The following is an 18,015-nucleotide window of genomic DNA, read 5'->3' as shown; positions in this document are numbered from 1 at the left end:
CCTGGTGGGAGGGAGGGAGGGAAAAGGATGTCCATCTAACCCAGCCTCCTACCTCCAAGAGCAGCCAGGCAGATGTTTCTAAGAAGCTTCTCCCCTCCCAACATTCTCACCTGCGTTGTATGTGGGATGACAAATTGAGCGGTTCTGTACAGGCATAGGCACTGATTTTCAAAGTGTTAACTCGGCTGTTTTATTCATGAGTCCTGACTTTTAAGTGATATCCTCCTCTATCATATCTCTTTCATTTAATGTTCTAAAACAGCCCAAAACTTGAAAGATTTTCTCACTTTGAACTCCTGGGAAAATGTTTGTTGTTTCAACACAAACTGGTTGCAAACTGTGTGTTAACGTTCTGTTGGTTTTGAAAGAGTATTTCGAAGAACAAATCTTTTTGTCTTTAAGAAACCAGAGTTAGAAGCCCCATGAGCAACACAGCAGCAGCCCTAGCATGGAAAGAGGTGTTATCAAGCGCGGTTATAACAAGGAAAGCATTAAGAAAGGGGGAAAGGAAGCCAAGGGGGCTCCTCCTTTTGCAACAGGGACTGGCCCATGTAAGCCATACTCTACCTCAGAAGCAGACAGGTGGAGGTCAGCATTATCGTAGCCCCTCAAAGGGGTACCTGCCTTGCTGTTTACCAACCAGGGTTTGTCATAACTGCGAGTGAAGTGATGCGGAGTCTGTGAAATGGAAAATCCAAAGAGAAATTGAGGGAGAGGGAGGGAAGGGGGAAGGGAATGAAAGGAAAGGAGGGATGGGGCGGGGGGGGGGGAGGTGTACAGGATGGAAGGAAAATAAAAACAGAAAAGTAAATAAACCCTAAAATAAAATAAAAAAACAAACCCAACAGGTAATGAAAGGAAACATACAAAATGGGCGACGAGATGAGAGTTACACAAGTAGGGGTTGTGCTCTGTGCCCACTGCCAACGTGGCCATCTCACCCAGGCCAAGCGTCAGGGGAGAAAAACTCTCAGGATCACAGAAGCCAGGAAAACAAACCAGGGACGGCCCCAAAATTAAAATGAGACACAAACAGACAGGTGTAATTTGGGGGAGGGGAAGGGAGGGGAAGAGGAACTCCGCCATTTCACTCTACCCACCTGGCAGTATTTCAATGTCATCGTGGGCAGAAATAATGTTTGAGTGACCCTGAAAGTTCTGTCCTCTGTGGACAGGCCCCACTGAACACTCAGAGGCCTGTACCTGTCCTGGAGCAACCGAGTGACAGAAGCCATTTTTAATGGTTAAAGAAGCCCTCTCACCTTTGTCCCGCTTGCAGGTGTGGCTGGGGAGGAGGGCATCGAAGTGCAGCTGTGGTTGCTCTGGCTGGCGCTCGAGCTGGACCGCGTTGGGGAGGCTGCCCGAGAGGAGGGCTTTGACCTGCGCCCCCTGGACCGGAATGGCGCCATTCCCTGAGAAGCTCCCTCTGGGAGAATGAATTTCTCTCGAAGTTCAAGGTTAGTTCTTCCTCGAGCTGTAGGAAAGGAACCACCATAAAACATGAAGAAAAAATAGCCAAAGAAACCAGAGTCTGAACTATAAACAGATGGCAAAGCCAGATGCTTCTGACTCCCTGGTGCAGGCTTGCTGGGGTGTGCTTTGGATTCTTTCCTCCTCCTTCCAGTTCATTTTCTGCGAGACAGACCTCTTGGTCTTCTCACTTTGCTACACCAGCAGCAGCTTAAAAGTCTCAAGATAGAGAGGAAAAGTCTTCCTAGGAGGGGAAAGATCTAGGAGCATTCTGTAGCTCATATAGAAGCCCCCACCACAACCATCATTCAGAGCAGTGGTGTTTCAGCCTGCACCAGGGCAAGTCCACACACTTTTGAAAGGACTCAGATATGCACCCTCTAAGCACGTATAGACAGCGCCCGTCTCGTCTATACCACCAACGCTATCTATTACGTCCTTCTGTACAGTGGGGGGGGGGGGAGTCTCCTTTACCCAGTCTCAGTTCAGCACCAAAGAATTCTGGAATAGCTCAGTCAGCAGAACATGAGACTCTTAATCTCAAGGTCGTGGTTTCAAGCCCCAGACTGAGCAAAAGATTCCTGCATTGTGGGGGTGAATAGATGACCCTTGGGTTCCCTTCCAACTCTACAATTCTATGACCCCCCGCCCCCCAGCTGTGGGAAGCTTGCTGACCCAAAGCAGAGCTTTCTCAGCTGCTGGCGCAGCACACTTAGCTAAGTTTATGTGGCAAGAGATCTGGGAAACAAAGTGTCATCCAAAGAGCTCTCAATTCATTTTCACCTGATTCTCAAGAAATGGAAGGAAATGAACCTGACTTAAAATTTGCAACCAGGATACAGGAACATAGGAAGCTGCTTTATACTGTGTCAGATCATTGATCCTCATAGCTCAGCATTGCCTACACTGACCGGCAGCGGCGCTCCAGAATTTCTGGCAGGAGTCTCTTCCAGCCCCACCTGGAGATGCCATCAGGGACTGAACCTGGGACCACCTGCAGGCAGAGCAGTTGCTCTCCCACTGAGCTACACCCCTTCCCCAATTTTCAGTTTCCTTCCTCTGCAATTATACCACCTGCTTCATAGCAAAACAGCGAGCATATTCTTCAGTTTTACAGGAAAAACAGCAACAAACCTAACAAACAGGTACACACAGCAAGGAGCAGTTTTGTTAATTGAGCAAGACACCATGCATAAAGCCTTGCCAGGCAGAAAAAGGGGCAGCTGGAGATTTCACACATTATCTACCCCAAGACAAGCAATTGCAGCTGCCAAGGGGACTTCCAGAGAGGGGCTTAGCTTGCAAACGAGCAATTGAGATACCGCAAGTAACTGGGTTTACATATATATTTATCAGATTTCCCCCAGTAAGATCAGATTCAGAGTTGGTACAAGCTGGCTTTTTGATGCAAACAATGTTGTGTGAACCCTGTAAAACACTTGCATGCATCAGGAGCGCTGATTCCAGGATAAGCCCCCATCTGGAAGCACCCCTAGGATTGCGTCAGAACAATCTGCGGATGCCTAGCAGGAGTGCTCAAGAGCAGCACCAGGAATGAAAGAATCAGCAATACCAAGAGGCAATCAAGAAACAAATCCTAGAGCAGCTTTCTTGAACCCCAGGCCCTCCAGATGCTTTGAACTACAACTCCTATCAGCCCCATATTTCATAGTGCATGCTAGCTGGGAATGATGAGTGTTGTAGTCCAAAACATCTGGAAAGCACTGACTGGCGAAGACTATCCCAGAGGTTTTACAACATGGCAGCATGCAGCCGCATTCAGACAAACTATCATGGGAGGGAAGGGGGAAATGGCCACCCAACAGCCACAGGCCAGAAGGAGTAACCTGTCTTCAAAGGAAGGGGGCCCAGACTGCAGGCTGGAGGGTTGGGTGGGTAGCCATTCCCTTACAAGTCTCTAACATCAGCCTTTTGTCTTACAGAACACCATATTTACTTGCAGGCAATTTCCAGGAGAAAAGGTAAATGATATAATAGAAAAGGGAAGGAATTTTTTTTGGGATTGAGGGAGATTGAGGCAAGAAAGGAAGCTAGTCTGGTGTTGAACCAGGGCCCAAATCCCTGCTCCTCACTCGGGGCAAGCTGCTCTTGCTCAGCTGAACCCATCAAGGCTGCTGCGAGCATAAGCTGGTACAGAGGATACATGTTGCAACACTTGGGAAAAAGTGAGTGGTGATTTCAGGGCCAATGTGACAGGAACAAGAGGAGGCAGGGGCTGTGAAGCCTACTCAGCTTGCAGCTTTCAGCCCAAACCAGCCAAAAAAAATAAAAAAAGTTATTTGTCTCTCTCTCTCTCTGCCCCCACCCCATGCCCTTCACTACAGCAAAGTACTATTCTGGGCCAGAGGGGATGATGGGGAAGATCAAGGCAGTTAGAGAAGCAAAGCCATTCCCAACAAGTGGAGGAGGAGTAGTGAGAGGAAGCCAAGAAAAACCGCCAACCTATCGGAGACTGACTGGCAATCGAAGAGCTGGAATCAGAGCGTTTTATTTTACTTCCCGGGTGGTGAACTAGAATAAAGAAAATACATACATACAAAGAAAAGATAGAGCAGGAAAAACAAACAGCAGTGGGGGTCAAAGAGGAGGAGGAAAAAGGCAAGGAGAAGTCTCTTCCACGCTGGCTGGCATGCAGGGCAGCCATTTTAGAGGAAAAATGGAAAGGGTACCAGAAGAGAGCTCAGCCCACAGATGTGAAGAGGTGGGAGGGAGGGTGGGGGTTCTGATGGATTCTACTTCTCCCCCCGCCCCAACATGTGAGTGTAACTCAGGAAGTCCTAGTCAAGTACTTATTGGTACTTATGCTGACATTCAGGATGGACTAGGTTCTCCCCAAGATATCATGGTGTTTGCAGCAGAGAACCTCACTGGCACTTCTCTCCCACTCATCAACACAGGCCACCCTCCTCAAGAAGTCCTTGGCTAGGCTGCTCTTTTGACTGACCTCAAGAAGACTTCCTGCTGGGCTGGGCTGTGCTCCATGGGTGGTCCTGGCCCACTCACTTTTAATGGCACACACCTCACAGCCTTACACTGGGGGAGGTTCAGAGCCCCATGTTTGTTAAGAATCACTCTCCATTTCTTACCTCTGCAAGGATCGTTCTTCACTAAAAACTCATCCAGGGCCATCCATCCTCCACCAACGCGAACCATGACTGTGCTACGCAGGATACGGACCAGCCGCAGTTGCTGCGAATCGCCAAACTGTGGAGGGAGCAGCAGAGGGGGAAATGGTTTAGATGAGCACCCACAAAAGAGCCCAAAAGACACCTTGCAATTAAAGAAGAAAGGTGGCAGCACAGGGCCACTTCAGGAGAGGGACTGCAGCAGGATGGGCTTTGACACTGGGGCCTCTCTCCTGAACCTACTAGCTGCCTTTAAGAAATTTAATTTTTTTTAATGTCTAAATGGGTTTATTATGGATGTTTATATTTTAAATGTTTGAATAACTGGTTTTCATGCTTTGTAAACCACTCAGAAGTCCATAAGCGGTATATGAATAAATAATGGTGATGATGATGTTAATAAAACCAGAGTGGATCCATTTTAATGCACTGCTAATTATAACTAAATGAAAATGAAGGAGGTGCACCCTTGTTTTGCTGGAGCTACCTCAGCTCAGTGGCAGGGCACATGCTCTGTGCCCAAAAGAGCCCATAGCCCTTCCCTGGAAGCATTTCAGGTTAAAATGAATCAGCCAAGCAGTAGGCGATGGGAAAGGCCTTTTCTCTCTTCCTGCCAGAGACTGCCCTGGAGATCATCGGCTAGACTGTTAAGGTTGCTATGGACCAGGCAGACCAAAGGGGACTCAGGTTGAGGTAGTGCCCAGAAATATCTCCTCTGCAGTGTTTGCACATCTATTGTGCTCCCTTAAAGGCTTGCCCATTTGTCTCTGGCCCAACTGTAGCCATTGTGTTATGCGGAAGATGAAATAAAGCCAGAACTTCGAACTTTTGAGCAATTTCCCAACAAAGGACTTGGGGGGTGTTGTTTGGAGTATGGTTCAAATTCAGCCACATGCCAATCTTGATACAGTTCATTTCTGGAGAGAGGACAACTGGAATTCACATGAAATTCAGTAACAGAATCCCACCAATCACTCTCATCAAAAAGGAGAAGCCCTTCACCAGATCTGAAGACCCATAAAATTCATGGTACATGACATCCCCACCACCACGCAGAAGAGTTAATTGCAGCAGCCAGAGATGTGCAAACCTGCAAAGTGGTAGCCTTAAGGATCAGAAATACATTTACTGAAATGACCACTAGCAGTATGACATCTCCACAATTTGAAGCCTTGACCAATGGACCAAACAGCATGTCCTGCCTCACTAGAAATCTGCTCTGCAAAGATCAGCATCCATAATGCAAACTGGAAATGCCAAGTGCTATATGAATCTTTTTCACTGCCCTTAATTGTCATCACCCTCATGGTAAAGTAGGTCATGTTTTACAGGTGAGGAATTTCTCATTTCTACATTACAAAGTGTGGGAAGGTAACTACAATCAGCTGCATGGACCTTCTCTCTGTTTTTGGCTCACCGTCTGATTTTCTGAACAAGCAAGACTTTAACTGTGCTCTTTCCTACCAGTTCATGGAAATTCAAGTCCTTTTTATAATGTTAGGCTTTGAGGGCTCATTTGAAGTAAAAACAGTCCACCCTGTCCAGCAAAATCAAGGCACTGAAGACATTAGTTCCCTACCATCTTATCAACAGAGGGGCAGAACGTATCTCACAAAACAAGTTTAAAATGTATTTCTTCTCTGCATTGCTGAAACTCCCTCCGGAGTTTTGATTTGGCTAAAAATTATGCAGGAGGAAATGAGAAGCATTTTTTTCATTTTATCTTCTTGAAGCCTTGAGTTATTTGACACGATCCATGCAGATGGCTTGAAGCTTTAGTGCTAATTATGGCAGGAAATTATCCAAATGGATTCAGCGCTTGCATTCCAAAAGCGGTGGAAAATTAATTGGAAGGCATCCAGATACTGGTATACAGAATACATTGCAAGAATTTCAACTCTGTGAAAGAGGCACAGAAGTTACACCTCCTGGAACAACCAAGAGATGCTGCATTCTAAGAACTAGGTATCCTGCTGGTATCTTGCTCTGATGGTACAGTGGAAGGACCAAACTTGTGAGGAACTGCAAGAAAAATGTGTCCTCTTGCCTCAAGTATGATATTAGAAATCTGAAGGTACACGATGGAAATGATAATTAGCTTCCTGAGCTTGCTATTCACATGCCTCAGGGGTATGGATTTGCATGCACAGTATGTTCTGCTCTATGTGTCTTTGGTCAGTTCTGGATATTTTATTTTGGTGGTTAACAGCATAGCCTCAGTTGCTAGTGATTGAAAATATCCATCAATCCCCCACCAGCAAAGTCATGTGGCAGGTTCTGAAGTCATAGGATTATGCAGTGCTCAGCTCCAATGGGAATCCTTTTTCTACATCTCTCAGATATGTGGAACTATGGCTGAGCTTACAGAATCAAACTGTGATTGTGCTCTAATATGGCTGAACAATGGGCTTCAGAGACTGGTTCAAGGGCTACAGCCTGGTTCAAGTTAAGCCCATTTGAGTTAGCTAGCCAGTTTTGAGGCATTCAGTCCTGCCTGCACAGTTTGCCAGCTTAGCTGCACAAGAAGTCAAGTATGAGTTATTTTAAAGCAGACTTTGCCAATATGGTGCTCTTCAGATGGTTTGGACTGAAACCCTCATCAGTCCCAACTAGCACATTTGGGGTTGATTGGAGTCACAGTCCAAACAATCAGGAGGGCACAAAGTTGGCGAAGGCTGCTTCACTACCAAGAGTTTCAATTTTCTAAAAAAGTGTCTGGCACACAAAACACAGGGAAGTTCCTTTGTGAGTGCCCATGTGTGTGTCTGTCACTAAGGGGGCATTGGCACATTTGTAGCGTTGCTTCCATTCCATTCCTTGAGCATTATGTCACTGTATACCAGAATCTTGGCTGTTAATACAGACAAGCTCTTACCACAGCATCCACACCAGCACAACCACCCATAGCAATGAAAATATCAGTTTGTAAAGGGACAACACATGCGATTCTTTTAAGGGAAACAATCTATAAAAGGATGTAGAGACAGCATTGCAAGGCACACTGTACCTGGTTGCCGAGGAAGAACTACAAAGGAGAAGAAAGTACAAATGAAAGAGAGAGAGGGGGAAGGAGGGAGAGAGAGAGGGGGGAACAAAAAACATTGAGCAGCATTAACAGAGCATCACTATGAAAAACGTCTTGTTAACCACAAGTACCACTGATGTGTATACTCAACATTACTCAGCATGCTAAATGTCACATTTTGGTACTTCCCTTTTATACATACTTATATTTACGAAGCAAGCCAAAGATCTTGTACACTTTAGAAATGTGACTAAGGCCAGTGCTGGTTATTTTACACTCTCTGCTCTTGCGCTAAATTCAGGGCAAGCTCAAGACATTTTGCCAACCCAAGTGATAATTATAACCCCCACTTTGTTCCTTAAAAATGCAGCCACCAACAAGTGGCTGCTCAGATTGTTTGCACCTCAGCTAAAATTGCACACAGTTCAGGCACGTGGGGAAGCTAAGCTAGATGGTTTTATTGCCAGTGGAAGACACTGAGAACTTGAGACAAAAACAGAAGCAGCACAGAAGTTGCCCATGAGCATTTTCAGAAGGACTATGTTTATATCTCAGAGGAACACACAGGGCTGGAAAATAAAACAGGCAAAAGGAAACACTTCCTGCCCCCCCCGCCCCAGTCAATCATGGAGTTCCCTGCCACAAAATGAAACGGGGGTCCACAATGAAATTAGAGAACTTTTTTTTAACCCTTTACAATGAAACCATCAGGCTGCCAGAGGAAACCCCCCCCAACTGTCAATGGAAGCAAAGCCCCCTTCAGCTTACCCGGTATTTGTTCTCTCCAATCTGCTCCACTTGGAATCTCTTTGCGCATTTACACTGAGCCACCTGCCTGGTTACCTGTTGGGTAGAAAGAAAAGAAGAGATTCCATTAGGCTAAACTACAGGAAAGCTCTCCAACTGGTTTGAAAGGTTTTTGTTTTTTCTTTAAGACAGTCCCTACTGAAAAACCACAAAAGGAAAAAGGTGGGCAATATTGTCCCAATTTATCTTCATCACAACCCTGTGAGGATAGGAAGATTAGTGGTGACTGGACTATGGCTGTTTTGGTGAGCTTCATGGTTGAATAGGAGAAATTTTAACCCAAGACCCCAGTGGAACAAGTCTGAGGGTCTACTTATTGCACCACACTACCTTCCCCAGATAAGATTCAAAATCCCGTTCTACTATATATTTTGAAGATTTATATCCCTCCTGTCATCACAAATGATCTCAGGGTGGGTTGCAAGAAGTTAAAATACAACAAAGTAATAAAATACAATTATCAACATGAAAACAACTCCCACTGTTTTTTATAGCAACTCTCTGGAACTCTGCAGCTACATATGTAACATTTAGAAGGCCTGGAGGAGGAGGAGGTCTCCAGCTGGCCTAGGAATTTAACAAAGGTTGGCACCAGCTGAACTTTAGAGCAGAGGGGGTTCCACACCTGGATGTTACTGCATTGGCAAAGTCTCTCACTTCTTGACTCAAATTCTCACTCTCATGAATTTTGATTCCTTGACTTTTTACATACAAAAGAGATGTGACAGCCCTGAGCAAATGAAGGCTGGCACTTGTGACTATTATGATTATTCTTACGGCACTATCCATGCATGTGGTGCTTTGCAAAGTATGAGAAAACAGGTCCCTTTCTCAAGGTGCTTACAAGCTAGAAAATACGTAACAAGGGAGGGTAGCAGGAGAAAAATATGGGGCTTTTGAATTAGGGCCTGGAGACCAGGTGGTGGCTTTGCCAAAGGCTTTCTGGAAGAGGTGGGCTATAAAGGGAGGGGAGGCAGGAAGATTAAGCAGGCATCCTTCCACAACTTACACAGCACCAACTGCATCCTAGGTTCTTGCAGAGCAGTGTGAGATTGAAACAGCTTAACTATCTCCATAGCTCCTGGATCCCTGCTGCCTTATCAAAATGTCTTACCTCATCCTCAATTTTGTCTGCATCTGTTGTCGGCCGATAAGCATCTTTGTTAGGGTGCAGAGCAGCTACAAACTCATAATAGTCAATGTAACCATCCCCATCACGGTCAAAGATGTCAGCTACCGCAGTCATCTCCAATTTAGTAGTGGGGAATTCTGAATGGGAGAGAACAAAGGGAAACTCCATTACCGATCCCAAATGCAAGATTTGTCAGACATCTTTGATAGGCAGTGACTGGCCTAAGGTCACCTAGTGAGCTTTACGGCTGAGTGGGGATTTGAACCCTGGTCTCCCAGCTCCTAGTCCGACACTCTAACCACTATTACTTTTATTATAGTTTTTACACTATACTGCACCACAATGGCTCTTCTTGCAGGCAGGGTTGTTTGCTTGACACTAAGCAGGAATTGCTTCCTGCTTCTCAATCCGGGGAAAAAACTAAGTCCGCAGGTAAAGGCAGTTGAAAGTGTTTTAAGCATTAAAAGAGTTTGGGGGCTTACTGGATGCCAGGATGCCATCAATGAACTCCTGCCGGGTAATTTTCCCATCTTGATCTTTGTCAATCCGCCGGAAGAAGTCCATCACACGTGACTTCTTGTGGTTCATCCAGCGCATATACTTCTTCCGCCATACATCAAAGTCAAAGTTTGCAAACTCTTTCAACTGGAGAAGGGAAGAGGAAAGGCTGTTTCACATCTCACTTGGAAAGAGGATCCACAAATATTTACATCGCCTAAGATGCAGGAGACAACAGCACAGCTCTCTCTTCTCTCAAAGTGTAGGATTTGCCTGGATGACACTAAACTCACCAAAATAAGGAAGGGGTACAGTGGGGCTGTGCATTTAGCCCTGCCCCTCACGTCTTTGGGGGGAATGTCTGTAGCGGGAGAAGCCATCTAATGGCTTCCTGTGCAACTGAGAATCCTGTTTTACCAGGGCTCTTAATTGTACACCAAGGGCAAGGGGCCAAGAGCAACTGCATGGATTTGGGGTGGGCTAAAAGTATGCCCTGCCAGTTACCATCCATCTGTGTTTTTTCTTCTTCGTCTTTTAGTGAGTAATGCCTGAACAGGGCTATGGAGGAGTGGAAAAGTTGGACCTGGTTCCCCGAAAGCAGCGTGGTTGGGCAGAAAGCAGTCAAGATACAAATTCCACACTTGCCCCTTTGCCCTGCTCTCCATTTTGGGCACTGCTGCTGTTGTACAGACTTTGCATTACCTGTTTTGCCTCAGTGGTTTTACCTTCGCTAATTATCTAGCTGGTATTGTCAAATTGTAAATGACTGTGAACTCATATATGAATAGAGAGGCACAGAAATCGTAATTATTATTATAGTGGCATAGAATAAATTATAAAAATTTATTTAGAGAAATATTGTAAAATTAATGAATGTTAGGAAATGTTGGAATGAAATTACATGACTTTAGTAGAAATATTATAAGGAGTTAAGTATAAATAAATGTTAAGGTTTTGATGGTAAGATAAAGTTAAAATGAATTAAGACAATTAAATGACAGAAAGCAGTGAAAGATGGAAAGGATTTGCTGATATAGTTAATAACTGGAATACAAAAAAGGGAGATGTGAAGAGGTCGAGGAAATAAGTTAATGAAAGATAAGGATAAATATTTGATGTGTTTTTAATTGTTTTTGTTTGTGTTCTGATGTATTCTGTTTTTTTTGTTCTTTTTTATGTATTGACTCTTTTTTCTTTTTTTCACCTTTTTCTTTTTTTCTTTTGTTTATTTTCTGTAACTTTTAAACTTCTAATAAATATTATTATTAAAAAAAAAAAGAATAAATTAAAAACCAGTAATTTTTCTAGCTTACACAAGGCAAAACAATCATGAAGTTATTTAGTTGCTAGACTACTAAGATATTGCTCTCTTTTTTAGGGGGCAGGGATAGGTGAGGCCCCTGCCTAGGCTTGCTCACCCCAACAAGCACACCCCACAGCACCAAGAGGGAAACAGGAAATGTGGTGAAGACTTGCAGACCCTGAAAAGCAGCCTTAAAGCAGGGCCAGTTTGGGAAAGGAAATGAGAAGGCAGTTTGCCTTCCCCTGCTCCAGCCTCACTGCACTACCTCCTTCACCCAAGGGAGATGGAAAGGCTGTATACAAGCTTCCACCCACTGACTTTCCTTTGAAGGGAGAGTGAGGTGCACCATCAAGAAAACCAGGAAGCTACAGTTCCTGTAGCTGGAAACTGGTAGCAGCACCTTCGTTTTGCTCCCAACAGGAAGAGAGCTCTGTACAGAACCCCTGGAAGTCAGGCCTTTGGGAGAACTGCTACACCATCATGGCCCAGCTTCTCTCAGCTGGGGCTTTGCTTTCTGGCCTGGGAAGGGGTTCCCTGTGCACATGGAAAAGGGGAAGTGGTTACCTCTTCCAGCCGATCCAGGGCATCGTTGAGCTTGCGTTGCCGCTCAAGTGCCAGCAACCACACCTGCTGCCAGCGGGCCGAAAGCTGGTTGATGCGCGGGTTCTTTGCTTCCGACTGGGAGAGAATTGGCATTGGGGGTGGGGCTGTCTGGTTCAGGGATTTTCCTGAGAGGAAAAAAAGACAGGGACAGGGAGGAAACATAGCAGAAATTGAGCAAAGCGAAGGGGCGTAATGAAAAAATTATGGGGAAGGGGCACAGGAAGAAAGGCAGGAGCTAAATGCTGAGCTTTCCTTCTGCAGATGAAACTGGAAACTTCACTAAGATCATATCAACTCACAGGAACCCTGCAGTCTGCATGGGGTGTTTGAAGACAGGGACAGGTAGCAGGTTTCCTGACAAGGGCTGGGTTTCCTTGGGGGCCACATGCTGACTGTGGGCAGGGCTAAAGCCAGCGGTAGGCGGAGCCACCTCTCTTTCTCTCTACCCCCCCCCCCCGCTGCTCTCTCACACCTCTTCCCCTCTCTTCCTACCCTGCCCAGCAGGCTGCTGGGACAGACTCCTGAGGCCTGAAATGATTGCTTGCCAAGGACTTATGAAACTAGGCCAAAGGCTGCCCCTCCTGGTCCAAGGAGGTGCAGAAAGTCACCCCAAGCTTGCATCTGAGCCAAGGCACATCAGAGCTACAGCCCAGACTTTTGTTTAAAGACTGGTCTCAGCCATGGAATATGTAGTAGTAGCATCAGTAATTATCATAATAAAAGTAATAATCATAATGCCGATGATGATGGGAGTGTTCCTGAGCACATATACAGTACTTATTTCTTGATCAAGGCCCAGTTCAAGATGCTTTTTATTAGTGTTTAAAGCCCTAAATGAATTAGGCCCCAAATATTTAAAATTTGCCCAAAGGGTTGCCAACATACTATTGCTTCGGGATTTCTCAATGAAAGGTCCATGAGCCGGCTCCGTGGCTTTCCTCTTGTATGTTTTTGTGACGCGATCCACATCTGGCTGCTTTCGGGTCATTACTTCCATAAAGGACTGGAAAAAGCAGTAGGAAGGATGATTAGAGGTAGAAGAAGAATGCAGCATTTTGTTACTATGCAACTAAATGTTGTCCTTTTGCTAATGTAAGCAGTCCTGATTAACTGATGTCCTTTGCCTGATTAACACCTGATACCCTTTTAAATGTGTTGTGGGAGGGGGGATTATTGGTTTCTTTTTGCTCTTATTTTTGTTATGCAGTTTGTGTTTTTTATATTGTATTTTCTATTTTATTGTATCTTTATGTTGTGAATTGCCCTGAGATCTACAGATGAAAGGCCATACACAAGTACATGATACATAAATATTTATCACATTTATATTATTTCCTATTTAACCCTACAACAACCCTGTGAGGTAGGTTAGGCTACCCGAGTGGGGATTTGAACCATCGTCTCCCAGCCCCTAGCCCAAACACTCTAACTACTACACCAGATTGGCTCTTGTTCTTATTCAGTCTCCTCTTTAGATAGTAACATTTCACCAGCCGTTGCCCATGTACCTTCAAGATATCTTTGCCACCACAGGGGTTAGGAACTTAGTACTTCACTCTCAAAATTAAGCACCAAATTCTCAGGAACCCAAATCTTGCATCTAATGCCACATTGTTTTTTCTTGCATGGCACTGCTAAATCAGTCTTCCCTCCAGCTGTTCTGGACTGCAACTCCCATCAACCCCAGCCAACGTGGCCGTTTTGAACTACAACTCTCATCAGCCTCAACCAGAACAGCTGCTGGGAGTCCAAAACATCTGCAGCAGCAGGTTAGGGAAAGCTCCTCTGCGCCAAGGCTGGGGCTGATGGGAGCTGTAGTCTGAAGGGCTGGGCATCAGGTTCAGAAAGCCTGTGCTAGATTTATATATAGCCCACTAGGTGTCAAAAGAAAAGAGGGTGAGCCAGAATTGGGGGTGGGGGCACCAGCCAGAGTGCCTCTAAGCAGTAGGAGCTGAAGGGGATGACAATGACCCTCCATTCTGATCTAAGCTTACAGGCACATGGAGTCCTACTCCATTGCAAAACCAAAGCAGTGCAAGCTCACACACAGCTAGGAAGAATGAAGTCAGGCGCTTTGTTTCACTTTAAAGCCACCGTGAACAACTTTCTCAAACACACAGCATGCTCTTTTCTGGAAGGTGGCAAAGAGGGAGCCAACCAGGGCAGGGTTACCTGGTGCTCTGCAATGAGGGCTTTGACCTGGTCAATGTTCTGCGGCATTGGCTCTTGGTCCCTCTGAATCAGCGTTGTCTCAGCCCACTGAATCCATGCCAGGAGCTCCTCCAGCAGCTCTGCATTGGCCACCAGCTCCGAGAGGGCTGCTTCAAGCCGCTGCTGGTGTTGCTTTGCCCATGTGAGAACCTGGCAGAGGAGAAAAGCAGAAAGGGTAGTTGGCAGCAAATGAGAGGTATCTCTGCAGGGAGAGGAGGCAGCGGAATGGAGTGGTATGTCTTTCCGGGTTACTCACATGCCCCTTCCCTTGCCTAAGCATCTTCTTCACTTTTGCATTTCCCTCCTCTAGCTCACCTGGATCTTGTGTTTTACCCTGCAAGCTCTACAACCTACTAACACTACAAACTTAGGGCACCAAGAGCGAACAAGTACTAATGGTGCCAATGATAAAATAGGCTAGAATCTAGATTAAGGGAGAAGACTTAAAATGTTTTAAGCTGAAGATGGAGGGAGTATACAGAAAAAATATTAAGGGTATGCTGTGTGTTCTTACGTGATTCTATTATGTTTATTCACAAGCTACTCCAAAAAGGTTCATTCAAAAAGTGGAGTAATTTTTTCCCATTTAAATAAATAAAAAGCTCTTGCTTGTTCCAAAAATAAAATCAAAACAAAAGCACCTCTACCTAAGCATTATAGGAACTGCAGTAAATTTCTACATTCTGCAGCTGGCTCCTCTCATCTCACTAGCCAGCACTGTCATGAACCTTCTATGATGTCACAGCAGCTGAAGCAAGGTGGGAAGGGGATTCAAAATGCATTATTATTCTTATACAGTCATAGAATTATTAAGTCTCTCAGCTCCATTCCTGCTGGCTGCAGCTGCTGAGAGGCAGAGCAAAGGCCTCTGTGACTCACTTCTTCAAACCGAGCTCGAATGATGGTGATCCAGTGCTTGATGGTGGTGATGCAGTCTGGGTGGCAAACGGCCAAGATGACCTCCCCCATCCCCACAGCGGAGTTCACATCCAGCCTTTTCTCTTCGACTTTCTTCATAAACTCCTGCAGCAAAGGTTAAAGGTACAACAGCTCAGCCTGCCTGCCTGGCAATCCCCTCAGGCTCCCGCCTTTCCCTCTTCTGAACAGCTACCCACCTTGTGGACATCGATGAGTGACTGCAGCGCTTCTGCGTCGTCGGGCAAAGCTCCCCGGAAGCGGAGGGTCTGCTCAGCTTCAGAGAGCCACTCCAGCAGAAGATGGACAGCAGTCCGAAACTCTTCTGCCTAGAAAGGAGAAACAGCACCAGTGAACCCTTCCCCGTGGAGCAAAGGCCTTTTGAGTTGCCGTACAGCAGGGATGGGAAACTCTTCTCAGCCTAAGGGCCACTTTCCTTCACAGGGAACTTTCTGAGGTAGGGGGACACACACCAGTGGTGGGCGGGGCCAGAGGCAAAAGGGGTGGAGCAATAGATACAACAGAGTCACAGGGCTGGTATGGACCAAAGAGATGTGAAAGTTGCAGATGATGCCACCCTGCTCCCGTCTCTTACCTGCTTCAGGGCTTCCTCCAACCGAGTTTGCTTCAGGACAGACATCTTGCAGACGGTGTCCCAGCGGTTGCTTAGCTCTTGCAGCTGCACTTTCACCCAAGTGGTGTCATCACGGCTGTTTTCAATAAGTTCCCGGCCTGAGCGCTTGAGAACCGTGACAGTGCCTGTTCGCTTGCCAAGCTCCTTCTGGAAGACCTATCAAGGGGAACAGAGCATAGTTGCGCTCTCTTTCTCCTAGCTCTCCACCCCATCCCATTTTTTAATTACGTTCCGAATGATGTTTTAAACATTTTCATGTGTTATTGTATTATATTTGTATTCTTTTATGTTAGCTGCCTTGGGCTCCCTTTGGGATGAAGGGTGAGATGTAAAACTTAGAAACTCAAGTACATTTTCACAGGGACTCCAGTTCCCTGCCTTAGTCCATAACACATTGAGGCTTACACAGCGTGAAGTGGCTTCCAAATGGATGGCTCTGTCCCCCAGCAGCTGTTACCTTGTGAGCATCCATTAAGTTCATGACCAGGTCCAGGTCCCCATGGACAGGCAGGTCTTCGGCCAGCTGGGGCTCCACCTTGTACAGCCAGTCAACCAGGGCTTGCAATGCATCCATGAACTGGCCAGAGAACAGAAGGGCCTCTTCCAGTTTGTGCTGCCTGTAAAAATGAAAAATGCAGGGGTAAGTGGGTGTTTCCCCTCAACTGGCCACCTCCTTGGGCACCATAATAAATGTGGCGTAATCAGAGCCTTAGGCACACCTTTAAAAAATTGGTGTGTTAAGGTGTTTTATTTATTAAAACAAATTACATGGCGTTGCATTTAAAAATCATAAAGCAGTGTACAGCACAATGTGAAAATTACAATAAAACCAAAAACTACACAATGATAATAATAAAGAGGGGAAAAATCCAAAGCAAACAGATTAAGAACAGACTAGTGTGGATTACCAGCAAGGGCCTGGGAGAATCCAGATGCATCCAGAGCAAATCCATCAGGAACCTAGCTAAGGCCCCTGCACTGCTCTGATTGGATGTGCAGTCAGTATACAAACTGGTCAAATATAGGTCTTGATGCTGATAACTGCCCCTCACACCCTATCCAAATAGGTGACTTAAAGCTGGCTTCTAACACCCCCTCGTAGGACCTGCAGGCACCTCAACTTACTACAGGATGTTACCTGTTAGGAAGCCCTTTCAGGCACTCACCTTTCCACCGATTTGCCACAGACAGTGTCCCACTTGTCACGGACTTCCCCAAGGAGATGGTCCAGGCTCTGGTTGTCATCTGGGAACTGAGCTTTTTCTTTCAGGGCCCTTCCTGTCCGGATCGTGGTGTCATAAACAGGCTGCTTGCCACCCAGGGTTTTTTGGAACTCCTGATTTTCCCAAGTAAACCCACCCAAAACATAGGTTAAGAATGAGGCCGGCGACTACAGATAATTTCACAAGAAGCAAAGGAACTGTTTCACATGCAATTCTAACCTTGTGCTTAGAGAGCTGCAGTTTGATCTTGTCGGGATCATTTGAAATTTCAAGCTCAGAATCCAGGAGATTTTCGGCATCTTCTAACCAGTCAACCAGCTTCTTCCAAGCTTCATGGAACTATGAAGATTAATTTTTTCCATTTAATTTATTATTAGAATTCACATGCCTCTCGAGCTCCACTACTCACTGCCAATTTTCACCTACCCCCCCAACCCCTAACACCTGACCCACATTTCATACTTTTACAAACAGTGCCTAATACGCCCCTGGCTCTCAATGAGCCCAAGAGGGACAGAAATATTTTGTAGCTCTGAGCTGATGCCCTTTGTGCCTCCCTGGCTTCTAGCCTACAAAGGATTGTTCCTCACCTGCTTTGCCCGCTTCCTGGCATCGTCCAGAGCCCGGCCTCTTTCCACTGACCGCTGGACGACCTTCTCCCAGCGTGACTGGACACTGACCAGGAGGTTCTTGATCAAGACCACATCCTGCTTCTGGCTGAGAAACTTCAGCTGGTTTCCACTTTGGTCTAGGCCAATTATCTGGTCCCGGTGGGCGTTCACTTCATTGGCAAACACCTGACAAGGAAAAAATGAAGGCTGCTCTCCTGGGTCTCTTAGGCACCACATAATGCAGGGAAGGCCATTTGGGGTGGAGGTTTTGTTCCAAGGTCAACTGTAGTCACTACAGCTGGCAAGGGAGTCCCAAGACTAGGCTGGGGCCTGCCATGGCCACAGATTGACTGGGTAGCCATGAGTGAGCCACATACACACACAGCCTCCAGTTCCCTACCTGCAACAAATGAATAATCTGACCCATCTCACAAGCC

General features: G+C 46.0%; 1 protein-coding gene and 1 long non-coding RNA gene across 23 annotated transcripts in view; one reads left to right on the top strand and one right to left on the bottom strand.

Moving 5' to 3' along the window:
• Nucleotides 1–18,015, bottom strand: part of MACF1 (microtubule actin crosslinking factor 1) — a 291,764-nt gene that overhangs the window by 4,168 nt on the left and 269,581 nt on the right. For 12 of the 22 annotated variants that reach the window (XR_014514346.1, XM_083453050.1, XM_083453052.1 and 9 more), the window contains 18 exons: nt 17,558–17,764; nt 17,187–17,306; nt 16,911–17,080; nt 16,202–16,361; nt 15,706–15,900; nt 15,311–15,439; nt 15,075–15,218; nt 14,157–14,345; nt 12,870–12,987; nt 11,946–12,109; nt 10,063–10,225; nt 9,563–9,717; nt 8,410–8,484; nt 7,624–7,641; nt 4,578–4,695; nt 3,934–4,002; nt 1,263–1,474; nt 568–678 (listed from right to left, as the gene is read on the bottom strand). Coding sequence is in view for 20 of the 22 variants with exons in the window: in XM_083453050.1 (XP_083309176.1) it covers nt 568–678; nt 1,263–1,474; nt 3,934–4,002; nt 4,578–4,695; nt 7,624–7,641; nt 8,410–8,484; nt 9,563–9,717; nt 10,063–10,225; nt 11,946–12,109; nt 12,870–12,987; nt 14,157–14,345; nt 15,075–15,218; nt 15,311–15,439; nt 15,706–15,900; nt 16,202–16,361; nt 16,911–17,080; nt 17,187–17,306; nt 17,558–17,764 (2,517 nt within the window). In the remaining 2 variants the exon portion in view is untranslated. The remainder of the gene's footprint in view (nt 1–567; nt 679–1,262; nt 1,475–3,933; nt 4,003–4,577; nt 4,696–7,623; nt 7,642–8,409; nt 8,485–9,562; nt 9,718–10,062; nt 10,226–11,945; nt 12,110–12,869; nt 12,988–14,156; nt 14,346–15,074; nt 15,219–15,310; nt 15,440–15,705; nt 15,901–16,201; nt 16,362–16,910; nt 17,081–17,186; nt 17,307–17,557; nt 17,765–18,015) is intronic. The other 10 variants (XM_083453059.1, XM_083453054.1, XM_083453062.1 and 7 more) reach the window with 6 other exon arrangements.
• LOC310683331 lies at nt 1,321–3,944 on the top strand. Its single transcript, XR_014514367.1, has 3 exons — nt 1,321–1,457; nt 3,414–3,452; nt 3,816–3,944. It is a non-coding gene; the product is annotated as an uncharacterized lncRNA (long non-coding RNA).

This window comes from Podarcis tiliguerta, assembly GCF_965153285.1.
Source record: "Podarcis tiliguerta genome assembly, chromosome: 8".
In the NCBI taxonomy this organism is placed as follows: domain Eukaryota; kingdom Metazoa; phylum Chordata; class Lepidosauria; order Squamata; family Lacertidae; genus Podarcis; species Podarcis tiliguerta.
This window is presented reverse-complemented; position numbering and strand designations above follow the sequence as displayed.